General features: G+C 34.4%; 1 protein-coding gene across 1 annotated transcript; it reads left to right on the top strand.

Annotated features, from left to right (window-relative positions):
* Positions 1–960: 960 nt before the first annotated feature.
* On the top strand, positions 961–3,490 carry LOC127123349 (putative transferase At4g12130, mitochondrial). The gene is made up of 5 exons (XM_051053575.1): positions 961–1,624; positions 2,176–2,429; positions 2,532–2,630; positions 2,720–2,878; positions 2,971–3,490. The coding sequence occupies exons 1-5, from the start codon at positions 1,185–1,187 to the stop codon at positions 3,213–3,215; spliced, it is 1,197 nt and encodes a 398-aa protein (XP_050909532.1). The 5' UTR covers positions 961–1,184; the 3' UTR covers positions 3,216–3,490.
* The last annotated feature ends 11,389 nt before the right edge of the window (positions 3,491–14,879 follow it).

Below are 14,879 nucleotides of genomic sequence, written 5' to 3'. Positions count from 1 at the left end.
TTTTATTTGAAAAGAATAAATTTAAAAAATGAAAATTTGATCTTGTCTAGCTTGTTTTTTTCTATAATTTATCTTTAGTTACAATAAAATTTAAAAATAGTTTAACAACAAAAAATTAAAATATAAAAAAATATAAAAGTACAAAATATTCAAACATATATTTTTTAATGGTCTCAGTCAATGTCATGTAAAACTTTCTGTCATAAAAATAGTTATATCATGCCATATTTGCATTTGAATATTAACTTCTTATGGATGATCATTAAGAAACAAAACATACACTTACCATATACACTTACAATATTAAGAACAATAACAATAGAAAAGGAAGAGAATAATTCTTTTACATTCCATCTAAAAATTGTCCTCGCCACCCAAATTTTTATTTAGGAAAAGAACCGCTTTTAAAGCAATAAAAAACATTTTAATTTTAAAAAAGTCACGTATTTGTAAAATAGTAAATTTGATTGGTCAATTAGATTAATGGTAAGTTGAATTAGTTATTAAATATTAAATTAAGATTTTTTTACATAATGAAAAAATAAATGAATAATTGAAAAATATAATTTTCTTATAAAAAATATTATAGATTTCCACAGTTTGACATTATATTCATATTATTTTGCACACGTGATATTCATATTATTCATATTATTTTCCACAGTAGTGACATTATATTCATATTATTTTGCAGTTGCAAAGTGAATAAAAAGTTTTCCACAGTTTGTGGGTAGAGAAAATCTCTGCAAAACTTTAATTCTATTGTTCTTCTCTTTTCATTGCTATTATGTGGATAATAACAATCTTAATCAAAATTGAAATTCTTTATAGATTTTGGGGATTTCCAAAATAATGATATTTAATCATTTTTTTATTTTTTTATTTAAAATAAATTAATATTTTAAAATGATTTTCACAAAATTACCCATCTATTTATCAGAAAACATAACATAAGAAAAAGAAAAAGGAACAAGCTTGGTCGCCACGCTGTCGCGAGGAGTAGATGAGTGGATTTCTCTCAGAACTTTCATCGAACACCTATCGATCTCTAACCAAACATGTCAATCTACCAACTAACCACGTCGTCTTCAACTCTTCCGTAAATTCCTAAACCCAAAACACCAACATCTTCTTCTTCTCGTTGTCCTCATCTTCTCAAAATCCAAAAAAAAAAGGGAATAACCATGAATCGTGTATTATCATTTTCGAAACACTGTAACAGAGCCATTCACCACCGTTGCGAAACCCAACTCCAAACCGCAGGTCCCGTGGCCTCTCTCATAAAATCCCGCTCCGTCATCCGATTCCGAGGACCCGACACCGTCAAATTCCTCCAGGGACTATTGACCAACGATATACGCAAGTTTGGCGAACCTATTGGCGATAAAACAGCGAATTTGCCTACACCCAATGTTCCCGCCACCTCGGTTCCTCCTATCTATGCTGCCTTGTTAACCCCTCAAGGTAGATTCCTTTATGACTTTTTTCTCTATAAACCACCAACCTCCGATACTAAACTTAATAGAACCGGGACTGGACCTGCCTCTGAACCAAACGAACCATTTGAATTATTTGCTGATGTTGATGCTTCTGTGTTGGATGAACTGTTGACAACCTTTACTAAGTGAGTCTCACTGCTTCTTTTCATCAAGCTTGTTTTGTTTTGTTTTGTATCATAGTCATTTCATGTTTTATTTGCATTTGCATTTCTATTTGTTTTAGGCAATTACCAATTAGGTTGTGGATGAATAAAGATCATTGAGATCATATACCTGAACTTAGAATTGTTCCATTCCTTTCATTTAGCTTAAACTAGTCTAGTAGCAGTAACTGATATTGAACAACACCACTCTTTAGAGAGTGTGTCGCATGTTAATTTAGGTAAGTAAGTTAGTAGGCTTGTTAGTTTCCAAGTTTCAACCCTGAACTTTTTTTAATGTCCTTAACTCACCAACCGCTTGGACATAACTCATGTTAATTAAATTTAGGAGGTGATAACAAGATGCAGAGCAAAAACAAAATATGAATTAGTATTAGTGATAGAAGACAGATTGGTATGTAATGACTATTTCCTCAGCGTTGTAGGCAGTACCTTCACCTATCTTACTGCTTTTTTTGTTTGTTTTTTATTTCTGAGATTTGGTTGTTGAGACCCTAAAGTTATTAGCACTGCAGATACCGGTTGAGGTCGAAGGTTGAGATTGATAATGTTGCTGGCGAATTCTCGTGTTGGCAGCGTTATGGTTCTGGGCCTCCTGAGAGTTCCTCGGACGTAGAAGAACCGGAAGCAGCCTCGGTTGGGTGGGGTGCTGGTGAGGACGGTGCTGCAATGTCGTCTTCTCGCGGGGGTAATCTTGGCTGGCAATGGTTTAGGGATCCCAGATTGGCCTGTCTAGGTTTCAGAGGGATCTTCCCATCAAATATCATTCGTTAGTATCCAACCCTTTTCTGGCTAATTAGATTTTTTTAAATACTCGTTTGGCTATAATCTTTTATAGATATTTGGTCTTAATGATTCCTTTGTGTTTCAGCACCTCTAATTGAAGCTGACAAAGAGACTGATGAACAGAATTATCTTATGTGGAGAATAGAGAAGGGAGTAGCAGAGGGATCAACTGAGATTACAAAAGGTTCATACTCCCCTTCCTTCTAATAAACTTCTCGAGAGAAGAGTGATTACTTCTGAGTCTGACAATCTTGATTAATTGATCATGTTCAGGTGAAGCAATGCCGCTCGAGTATAATCTTGTAGGTCTTAATGCAATCAGCTTTGACAAAGGTTGCTATGTGGGGCAAGAACTCATAGCTCGTACACACCACAGAGGGGTGATTCGCAAGCGTATAGTTCCTCTAAGGTTTCAAGATAATGATGGAAATGGTAATAAGTAGTTTTCTTTAGTATTAAGATACCTATTGCATGAGTATATAATGATGAATGAACTCTGAACCTTTCCATTTCTGCTTTTGCAGAAGTTGTAAACAAAGTCATTCCTGGCTCAGAAGTAATAAACACAGCATCTGGAAAGAAAGCTGGTTTAGTGACTACTGCCCTGGGATGTCGTGGGTTGGGACTCTTGCGATTAGAGGAAGCTTTAAAGGGATCTGCTGCCTTGTCCATTAAAGGACAAGAGGGTGTGAAGGTTGTCGCAACTAAACCAGATTGGTGGCCTTCTGATTGGGTTCAAGATCTTCAACAGCACACTGCTTTTGCATAGGGTGCTCAATGTCATTCAAAAGTCAAGTATCTGAAAATTTTGCTGAATAGGGAAACTGCGACCGAAGCAGTTTATTTCCTCCTTAGAAATCTTAATGTAAAACAGTTTTGTTTTATAACTTTGTACAAAACCCTCAGCATTGCTGTCTCACTTCATTTTGCTTGATGAGTAGTATAAGCTGGAAAAATATGATTAGTGTAAAACCTAATGCCACGGAGAGACCATCTGTACCAAATGAAGTTATGAATAATGTAAGGCTAGAAAGTTGATCCGAATTGGGGATCTATTTACTCTGTGAAGCATGCTTGAATTGAATAGCCCAGATGTTGGAATTGTTCCATACCCTGTAATTGTAAAAGGCTATCTGCAAAAGTTGGAATTGTTTCTATTTTATGGTGTATTAGCCATGAGAACATTTATATACCTATTAGCTTTTGTAATTGTTCAGAGCATAGTATTATCCTTTTAGATTGGAAAATATAAAGAAATAATTGTTTGGTGTGTGTTTTCATAACCAAAATTTGTCCTCCCCTTTTCTTCACATCTTTATCTAACTATGTGACTAGGGTTTCAATTGCATACATTAATAATTCATACATAAGCATCATTCATCATCATGGATTCCAAGTGTTTGACTTGCAGGGCTTTGATTTGTTTGTGCAACAATTGGAAGTGCTTGGTTTGGACTTGCCCCGAAACACCGAGGCCTTCGAAACTCTAATCTCAGGCAATCTTAGGTGATTGGTCTGTCCACTTGGTCCCCCTTGGATTTGCATGGGTGTAGGCAAATTCGCTGTTTTATCGCCAATAGGTTCGCCAAACTTGCGTATATCGTTGGTCAATAGTCCCTGGAGGAATTTGACGGTGTCGGGTCCTCGGAATCGGATGACGGAGCGGGATTTTATGAGAGAGGCCACGGGACCTGCGGTTTGGAGTTGGGTTTCGCAACGGTGGTGAATGGCTCTGTTACAGTGTTTCGAAAATGATAATACACGATTCATGGTTATTCCCTTTTTTTTTTTGGATTTTGAGAAGATGAGGACAACGAGAAGAAGAAGAAGATGTTGGTGTTTTGGGTTTAGGAATTTACGGAAGAGTTGAAGACGACGTGGTTAGTTGGTAGATTGACATGTTTGGTTAGAGATCGATAGGTGTTCGATGAAAGTTCTGAGAGAAATCCACTCATCTACTCCTCGCGACAGCGTGGCGACCAAGCTTGTTCCTTTTTCTTTTTCTTATGTTATGTTTTCTGATAAATAGATGGGTAATTTTGTGAAAATCATTTTAAAATATTAATTTATTTTAAATAAAAAAATAAAAAAATGATTAAATATCATTATTTTGGAAATCCCCAAAATCTATAAAGAATTTCAATTTTGATGAATAAGATTGTTATTATCCACATAATAGCAATGAAAAGAGAAGAACAATAGAATTAAAGTTCCGCAGAGATTTTCTCTACCCACAAACTGTGGAAAACTTTTTATTCACTTTGCAACTGCAAAATATTATAGTTTCTTGAAAAATAGTAAAAATCACATCTAAAAAATTGTAGCTAAGTTTTTTCTTATAAAAAAATCACATCAACGGAATTTTGATTTGAGTTTTCAAAATTAATTGAACTAAACAAATTGTAAACATATAAATTTTGTATTTGTATATTAGTGTTACACTAATATATTATTAGTTTGTTTTTAATTTTTTAATATAATTTTTTATTTTAATTTAATATTTTTTACTATTTTATATGTTTCAACAATTTCATTATACAATGTTAAGTTTTAATACACTATATATTATTATATTATTTTATCACGTCTTTAAAATATTATTATTGATTATTTAAATTTGAATATTTAAAAAGAAATTTAAAATAAATTATATTAAAGTATATTATTTTCATTTAAAAAATTAAAAACTTATTAAAATAAACTACATTAAAGTATATTGAATGGGATGAGTTTTTGCAACCATATAAAACCCTTATTTAACCATAGAAAAATGTATTATTCTTTTTATTTTATTGTCGGTCATCAACTCCGGTGTTATATGAACTTATTAGAATCGGTCTAATCCACACTATTCTTTTAATATATTTTATATAATATAGTTAATATTGGTTAAATCGAGTCTATCGATTAATAAATAATTATAATTATTTATTCATTTATTTGAACACGAGTCAGTCCATAAAATATATTATTTTTAAATTATTTTTATTTTATTAATAAATATCAGTCTAATCAAGTCTTTAAATTCTATATAAAAAAATTTATTGATTAAATATCTAATATCGATCTAGTAGATGTTCTTGACATTTTTAAAAGTAATATTAAATAATTAAATTAAAATTGATATACACATATTTCAAACCAATGACTTCTTACTTTAAACTAAAATCATATCCATTTGATATTATATATATATATATATATATATATATATATTATATATATATATATAATATATTATATATATATATATAATATATATATATATATATATATATATTATATATATATATATATATATATATATATATATATATATATATATATATATATATATATATATATATATATATATATATATATATATATATATATATATATATATATATATATATATATATATATATATATATATATATATATATAAAATTAAAAAATTAGAAAAATAATTCCTTAAAAAGTTGTCTATATTTTAGAAAAAAGAAATAACTATTTGATTTATTTTTATTTTTGGATAAGATTTTAATTTCCTTTGGTATCAAGGAGTCATGTCAACGGATATTTACTTTTATATATATATATATATATATATATATATATATATATATATATATATATATATATATATATTCCTCTTTTCATTTCTCCTCTATTTTGTTAGCACATTCTTCTTCTTCTTCATTTCTCCTGTTAGAACATTATTTTCATATTCACACTCTATTTTGCCTTTTCACTTTTTTTTCTATTATCTAAAAGAACAAATTAAAAGGGATATTCTCATTAGTGTAACCGATTTCGCATTTATAGTATCCAGTTATCTTTTAACAAGTTATTTCAGCTGTAATGGTTACAGGTTTTGTGTAATTGGTTAGAGGTCCGAGAATTTAGTTTGTTTGGTTATTGTAACTTGTGTCATAAGCCACTAGTATCTCATTTATATACATTGGAGGTATTGTTATAAATGTTAATGTGAATGATAATTTCTCACCCTCAATTTCTATCGTCTCAGGCATCTCAATTTCTGAGATCTCAAAGACTTGCAATAAAACAAAATGACAACATGGTTGCCATTGATCAACCTACCATATGAAATTTATGAAGAATGTGTGCAAACGAAGAAACATAAGGATAAATTCTACAAGGATGTAGGTTCTAGAACCAAGAATCACCTTGAGGTGGTGTATTCGGACATATGTGGACCGATACAAGTTGACTCGATTGGTGGCAATAGATATTTTGTCACATTCAAGATTATGAGATGTTCTGAGACAACAAAGTCAATGATAATTATGATTTTTCCATTTTACACTTATGGCCGAATCTGAACTCGTTAAAATAGAATAGGATTTAAGTGACCGAAAATGGATTTGTACTACGAAGGAGGAGATGAAATCTATCTAGAAGAACAATACTTAGGAGTTGGTTGATCTATCGGACGGAAAGAAGCCAATTGGTGTGAGATGGGTGTTCAAAGTGAAGGCGGATCCCAAGGGTGAAATAATCAAGCATAATGCTCGATTAGTTGCAAAAGGATTCTTGTAAAGAGAAGGCATAGACTTTGAACAGCTATTCGCACATGTTGGTAGGACGGAATTCATAATGTTAGTTATTGGTGTCATACCCCAAAATTTCCCCCCCTTTTTATTTTTTATCTAACCTTTTGGTTTGAGGTTCATCTACATTCATGAATATCCATATCATCTAATATTTTAACATAATCATATATTCAAAGGTTTGAGCTTGATTTTTCCTAACAAAAGCCTATTGTTTTCCCAAAGATCAAGCCCTAGGGATTGGGGTGTTGCAGTCAATGTAGAAGTATATTCTTAGACCAATGCTTGAAACCCTAGTTGGTGATTCATGATTATTTGGTTTATGACCATTGATTTGATTGATTTGCATCTTGATCATAGGATTTGGATTGAAACCCTAATCATGTGCGCCTGACACTTGTGGATTGTTCTGTATATCAATCCTTCATATGAAACCTTATCTCATATAAGGGGTTTGATTGTTCATTGTGATTTGCATCATATCATTGTCATTGAAAGCATTCATTAAGTTCATATGATGACCATGGTTTCATAACTTTGATTGTTCAAGTTCTCATATTGGTTCATTCAATATTCATGCATTGGTGTAAAAATTATGGTGCATTCAAGTTCCATTGATTTAAGTTTCATGGTCCATTGACTTAAAGTTTAAAGTTTCATTCATGGTGCATTCATGGCCCATTTGGTCAAGCTTTATGGTCCATTTGTTTAAGGTTCATGCTAAGGTCCACGTATCCAATTTCATAAGGCATTCATGACCCATTGATACATGCATTATGGTGCATACAAGATCATGGTTTCATTTTGATTTCTAAACATGACTTTTAGAAGAATGGCTAGTTGAATGTAAAGCATGCTTCATTAATTATAAGATCTTTTCCCATGCATAAAGCTTTCATTTTATTCATTCAAGTATCATTTAAATTGTCCATACAAAAGAAATGTTAAAAAATGCATTTTTACAAAAAACTGACTTTTGATCAACCAATTGACCAAAGTCAACTATCACATTTTTTCATCTCTTAAGCCCTAATAATGACCGGTTAGAAAGGAGTTGATAGTTACTGCTGCTATCAGATGACAGATATCTATATCTTAACAAAAAAAATTAATTGGAACTAACAATAACTATTTCAGTTATAATTCCAGTTCACTCACATTAAACCCTCTCCAACTCACTCATAACAACCTAACTGAACTCCTTGCTAACCAATTGAAAAAACGACTGAACAAAATTCCAAACTTAATTAAACTATAAACCTAACAGAAATTTTACATCCCTAACTAACTAATCGGCGCGGTAACTGAGTTAGGGCTAACTGACTCAGTGACATCGTGAGTCTCTTAATGATTTACCCTTGGATTAGTTGACAGAGTCTAAACTCTGTTAATTTGGAAGGCCTATAAATATCATGAGTCTTCACCAGTTCAAGGGGTCAAGGATTCAGTCTAGAGAATCTCAATCACAAAACCTCTCTCTCTCTCAAAGCATGCTCAACCTCTCCAATTCTCAATCTCTCTAAAGCTCGGGCTTTGCAAAATCTTCTCTACGCACAAAGTAACATCAACAACAACACTGAGAAGCATGCAAAGAAGGGAAGAAGAAGAATTCGAAAATCGGAAGAAAGGAGAAAGATTTCAATACCTGTTCGCAATTGAACTTCGAGTCCGGTAAGTCTTTCGATTCATATCGACACTACTTTATTTCTATTTGTGCATTTGATAATGGACCAAATCGAATCTTGCAGAGTTTTGAAGCTTTACGAATCTCGACTGAACCGTGGAGTTTCGCAATGATTGTGAACGACGGGACAGGGTACTCGTTTGAATCAAAGCGAAGCCGGAAGATATGAGGACGTCGTGATGACGTCGACGCACGATGATGCTTGCCGCTCCGAATTTAATCACTTCCTCATTGTTGCGTTTAAGCTTTCTTCTAATTTTCTTTGGATTCAAATGACATAGAGGGTGATGGAGGAACTCATGTTGAAACAAATTTGGATGAGGAAGCTACAAGCGTCGTCGAGCTCCATGGAAGAGGCTCCGAAGATTCAAAGTTTTCTTCTTTTCTACAATTTGTCTTTTGGCTTGCTGAGCTCTCGTGGACATGAGTTTTGTGATTTAGCATGGGGTCGGGCTTATTTTGTTTAGGGTTTGGGACTAAGGACAAACACCTTGTTTTTTTGTTTTTTTTGGCACCTCTATCACGAAAATTTTACTTCGTACCCCTACATTTAGCCTCATACCCCTACAATTTTTTAAAAATTCTAATTCTACCCTTAACTGGTTTTAACCAATTTACCATTTCATTTTTACCATTCAGTTGAAACTTTCAAAAATTACACGTTTCACCCTCGCACCGGAACTCCTGAAAAAAGACTTCCGGTATGTATTTTTTCTAAACCGAAAGACTTTAGAAAAGACATCCGGAACACACAAAGTAATGAACCGGAAGTCTTCACGAAAGAGTTCCGGTTCTTTAAGAAAAAAGTCACGTTCCGGAAGACTTCTTGAAAGAGTTCCGGTAAACAAAGTTACACATACCGGAACTCTTTGAAGAAGTGTTCCGGTTTGTGTATTATGTGTTCTGGAACTCTTTCAATGAGTGTTCCGGTTTTCTTTTTTAAAAAATTTTTAAAATTTTTTTTATTGTGCAGGAATGGAAAATCTTCCCCAAATATGTGTAGATACTTCTGATGCGTTTATAACAACTGAAAGATTTGGTACAGGAGAAGAGGTGATCAGATGGATTAAAGAGGTTGGAATCGATAATAAAGTAACTGTTATTATCAGTCGTTCAGATACTGAAACAGGGAAGAGAGGGAGAAGTAACAAATTAATATTTGGTTGTGATAAAGGTGGGAAACACAAGAGTACTGATAGTGGTACCCAAAGTGCGCCCAAAAAATGTGGATGCCCATTTAAAATCAGGTCGACTTTGGCGAAAGATGGATCTGGTTGGAAGATTGATGTAAAATGTGGGTTACATAATCATGGTTTACCTGATAGATTATAAGGTCATTCCTTTATTGGTAGGTTGACCACAAATGAGAAACAACATGTCGCTGATTTGACAAAGAGACATGTACCACCTAGACACATATTGCTTTCCTTGCAAGACCGAGATCCTGAGAATGTCACTTGGATTACGCAAGTATACAAGCATAAGAGTGTGATACAAAAAGAGATAAGAGGTCCTAGAAGTGAGATACAACATCTGTTTAAGCTTATTGAGGATGCAGGCTATGTCTATTGGAGTAGAAAAAAGGATGACTCGGAAGTTGTGAGAGAGATATTTTGGGCCCATCCTGATTCGGTTAAGTTGTTGAATATTTTTCCGATTGTGTTAGTTATGGATAGCACCTACAAGACAAACAAATATAGACAACCTTTGTTTGAAATTATTGGCATGACATCAACCGAGTTGACTTTTGTTGTTGCATTTGCGTGTATGGAGTATGAGTAGATAGAGAATTTTTGCTGGGTATTGGAGAAACTAAAAGAGTTGTTTGTGAATAAAGACTTGTGTCCACAAGTGATTTTGACAGATAGAGATCTTGCTTTGATGAAAGCAATTGAAATTGTGTTTCCCAGGTCGATTAATTTGCTATGTAGATTTCACATTAACAAAAACGTTGGTGCCAAATGCAAAGCACATGTGGTGAATGACCTGCAAAAGACGATAGACACATTATGGATGGAAGTTGTTTGGGCTAGTGATGAGGTTGAGTATGGTCAATGGTTGCATCAACTTGAGCAAGCATGTGTTGATTATAGTGGATTTATTAATTATATGAAAGACACATGGTTGACTCCACATAGGCATAGATTTGTTGGAGCATGGATTAATCAAGTGCTACATTTGGGTAACACAACGACTAATCGGTACATCTTATAATTTTTTATGTGTTAGTTTTATATGTGATATTTTTTCTATGTATTTTTTATGTGTTATTTTCAATATTTTTAGGGTTGAATCTGCTCATTGGAAGTTAAAGCAGATGTTAGGAAACAGTATAGGTGACATGGTCAAATGTTGGGAAGCTATGAATAACAACTTGAGGTTACAACTGGGAAACATTAGAGCTTCTTTTCAAAAGAGTTTTTACGAAGTTGAGCACACGCACATAAGTCCCTTTTATGGTTATTTGCGTGGTTCCGTATCTCGAGCTGCTTTGAGACGTATTGCTGAAGAGTTATTGAGAGTTGATTATGTTGGAACTAACAGACAAATATGTGGTTGTACTCTTAGAACATCTTATGGGTTACCTTGTGCTTGTGAGTTAGGAAGATACACACTAGGTGGTATACTGATACCCATAGATGTTGTTCATGTTCATTGGAGGAAACTAACTATGGAAGTTGAGTTAGAGGTAGGTGCAGATGATGGATCAGAGGTGGATATAACTTGTGAAATGGATGAATTATGGAAATGATTTAGGTCATTAGATGTTATTGCGAAAAGGGCATTAAAGAGTAGGGTATGTGAACTAGCATACCCAACAATGACTCCATTGTGTCCACCACCTGAGAAACTAAAAACCAAAGGAGGAGTGAAGAAGAAAGGGAAAAAACCAGCAGAATATGATGTTTATAGGGACCCTCCGTATCATGAGTATGTTGATAAGGCATCTCAATCTTCACAAAGGCAATCTCAACCATCACAGACTTCGAAGAAGTTAAAATTATCAAAGAAGCAACCACAATTCACTCTTCAATTTCCTAATCATATTAGGTCATACATTGAAGATGTAGTTAATGTTGAATCAAATGGTAATTGTGGATTTAGAGTCATTGCATCATTGCATGGATATGGTGAGGATGGTTGGCCAATGGTTCGCAGAGAGTTGGGGTTGGAAAAAATAGACACGGATAGGTCAACTTTGTATGACAAGTTATTTTCTAATTTGTTGTCAGAAGTGAGAGAATCTTTGATGATAGAATCCTTTGGTTCACAGCCACCTGAAAAATGGTTGACTCTACAGATATGGGTTACTTGATAGCGAATCACTATAATGTTATACTTGTCTGTTTAGGCAATCCGTGCATGACTTTCTTTCCGATGACAAGTTCACATTCACCAAATGTCTCTATTTATTGCATTGGTTTTGTTAACCAAAATCTTTGGGTTCAGGTATGTATTTTGTATGACAAGTTATTTTATATGATTTAATATTTTAATTATTTCACTTAATATTTTATATGACTTAATATTTTAATTATTTCACTTTATCATGTTAACATGAAAGAGGGGTTTCCGTTGCCACCGATCACATTAGATTGGAGGAAATTTCGTTCTCATACAACAACTTCTTGGATGTTAGGATTTGCAGGACGTCTACAACATTGGAAATTACTTACACCTATATTAGCATGAATATGTACTCAAAACATGAATATGTAATCAAAACATGAATTTTATATTATGTCTATTATATTCAGTTCTAAAACTTAATACATAAATCAATGTGAACGAGAAATATGCAAAGCTTCAAATAAATCAGCAAATTGTGGATCTTCCACTTCGACATTAACCTGTCTCAGATAGCGATGAATCAATGTAGATACACGAGCCCAATCAGGATCAGATGGTCCGACGTCATATACAAGAATTGGTACCTCTCTTGGATCGTCACGATGGGGAGGGACCAACCGTGGATGCGAAACACAATAATACCACTCCAGATAACCATCTTCTACATCAGATGGAGTGGTGGTCAGGGTAGTTGGACGGATCATAGTGATAACGCTCTGATGGTAACCAATCCAATCAACATCAATATCTGTCGCCATCATACAATCAAGAGGTGGGGATGGAACATATTGCCTGTACCCGAACTGACGTAAACATCTGTCAGGCAAGTATGGAACAACTGTGTCACCCCACTTCAAACAGCCCCTGTAGAGACATATCTCATCAAACTGACGCCATGCTCTATGATCCCCAAATGGACGCCATATGACGTCGGCAGGTGTCAGCTCGTCCAAAATAGGTCGTAAATCATCAACCTTCAGGACTCCTTGCCTATACGACCATCTCATCGCTCGAGGAAGACCACAATTATCAGCTGGTTTCCAATTCACCCCTCTTTTCCCAACAGTTGGAAAGTATTCCTGAATCCAACATTGTTACAAAATACAAACATAATAAATAAAATAAATTAAGTTAACATATTTTATAAAATGAATCCAACACTTAATAAACAAAATTAAATTATATACCTGTAGAAGAGTAGGATATCCACCGAGCTGTTTGCAACTGAACATGGACGCATCTCCAAGATATTTGTATAGGGTAACTAGTGCAGCTACTCCCCAGCTATATCCTGAACATCTATCTAAGTCCGTAAACAGTAGGAGGTATCGTGCCTCTACAAGTGTAAAGGTCTTATCGGCAAAAATGGTGGAACCCACCAACATCAACAGATATGCTCTGGTCACATATGCCCAGCTGGAAGCAGCTCTATGTTGTACGAATAAATCGTATAACCACTCCAACTTATAATACGAACGCCTACAACTATGAACATGTGATTGTGCCTCACCCTGTGACACTCCTAAGTAGTCAACAACAAGTTCAACAGCTACCTCTTCTATGACATCCTGAGGACTCCAGAAGATACCCCTGACGGGCAAATGAAGCAGACATGAGACATTATCCAAAGTAATGCTCATTTCACCAAACGGCATGTGAAATGAAGATGTCTCTAGATGCCATATTACCACAAATGCAGAGACAAGATTTGTGTCTATCTTGTTCAGACTAGTTCTCTAAAGTGAAGATAAACCAGATCTAGATACCCAACTCTCCATCTGTGGTGGAAGAGCCAATGGAACCTTAGATGTCAGCTTTAGTCCATATCCAGCAACCTTTAACTCTTTCTTTGGACCTCTTTCCTAAAAACAATTAAAACACTATGATACGGTGAACTGACTTTGTGTTTTTGCTTTGAAAAGCAATGTTGCGGATAGCAAGAGTCGCCACCGACTTTTCTTTTATCCAATAAGGAAAGGCGGAAAAGAACAAGAAAGACCTTGATTAGATTTTGAGTTCGGGAGGTACATTATACAAAGGGAAGGTGTTAGCACCCTTTGTATCCATGGTTATCCATGGGCTCTTAATTGCTTAACTCACTTATGTTTTCCTTGTTTGAGAAAGTGTTTGAGAAATGTAGTGTGTTTAGAAAATATTTTGAAAGGGGAGTTTAACTTTGTAATGATTCTTGTACGAATGTATACAAAGTGTTTATCTCGTTTGATTTTGAAAGATGTTTAGAAAAATATAACTCGGCAATGATTCTGGTGCGAATGTATACCAAGTGGTGATTTTCTAAAAGATGTTTTGAAAAGTGTGAGGTGTGAAAAGTATTTTAAGCTGTGAGCAAGCATTTAAGAGTTATACCTAACCAAGGTCTTTATAGGTATTTCCTATCCTTAGGAGGGTAAAATTGTCCTTACTATTGAGAAGTAAGTAGTCTTATCCTTTGGATGTAAAGGGACATCGTGGGGTCGTCGATTGGTCATTGAAGGCAACATTTGTAAGGATACCTTAGCATTCGAAGGGACGATCATCATTTAATCGTAGGCTACAACGAAGGGTCATCGAGGGACAAAGTCATATATTCGAAGGCAACGTTCGAGGGACAAGGTCATATATTCGAAGGCAACGTTCGAGGGACAAGGTCATATATTCGAAGGCAACGTTCGAGGGACTATGATTTATCTTGTAGGGACATTGACCTTTTGATCGAAGGGACTATGACTTATCTGTTTAGGGATGATAATGATTTAATCGAAAGGGTCTTTGCTAAGGGTATCCCCACATTCGCGGGACATGACCGTAATATCGTAAGGCAACAAAGAGAGGGTTACCCTAGAGG

Source organism: Lathyrus oleraceus, chromosome 1 (genome assembly GCF_024323335.1).
Source record: "Lathyrus oleraceus cultivar Zhongwan6 chromosome 1, CAAS_Psat_ZW6_1.0, whole genome shotgun sequence".
Lineage (NCBI taxonomy): Eukaryota > Viridiplantae > Streptophyta > Magnoliopsida > Fabales > Fabaceae > Lathyrus > Lathyrus oleraceus.
The sequence above is the reverse complement of the archived record's forward strand: the minus strand, read 5'-3'. Positions and strand labels throughout refer to the sequence as shown.

Bases quoted from the DNA above. Each gene is read 5' to 3' on its own strand.
- LOC127123349 (XM_051053575.1), top strand. From the start codon at position 1,185: ATGAATCGTGTATTATCATTTTCGAAACACTGTAACAGAGCCATTCAC. The intron at 1,625-2,175 runs GTGAGTCTCACT...TTAGCACTGCAG, and splicing joins CTGTTGACAACCTTTACTAA to ATACCGGTTGAGGTCGAAGG. The intron at 2,879-2,970 runs GTAATAAGTAGT...CTGCTTTTGCAG, and splicing joins TCAAGATAATGATGGAAATG to AAGTTGTAAACAAAGTCATT.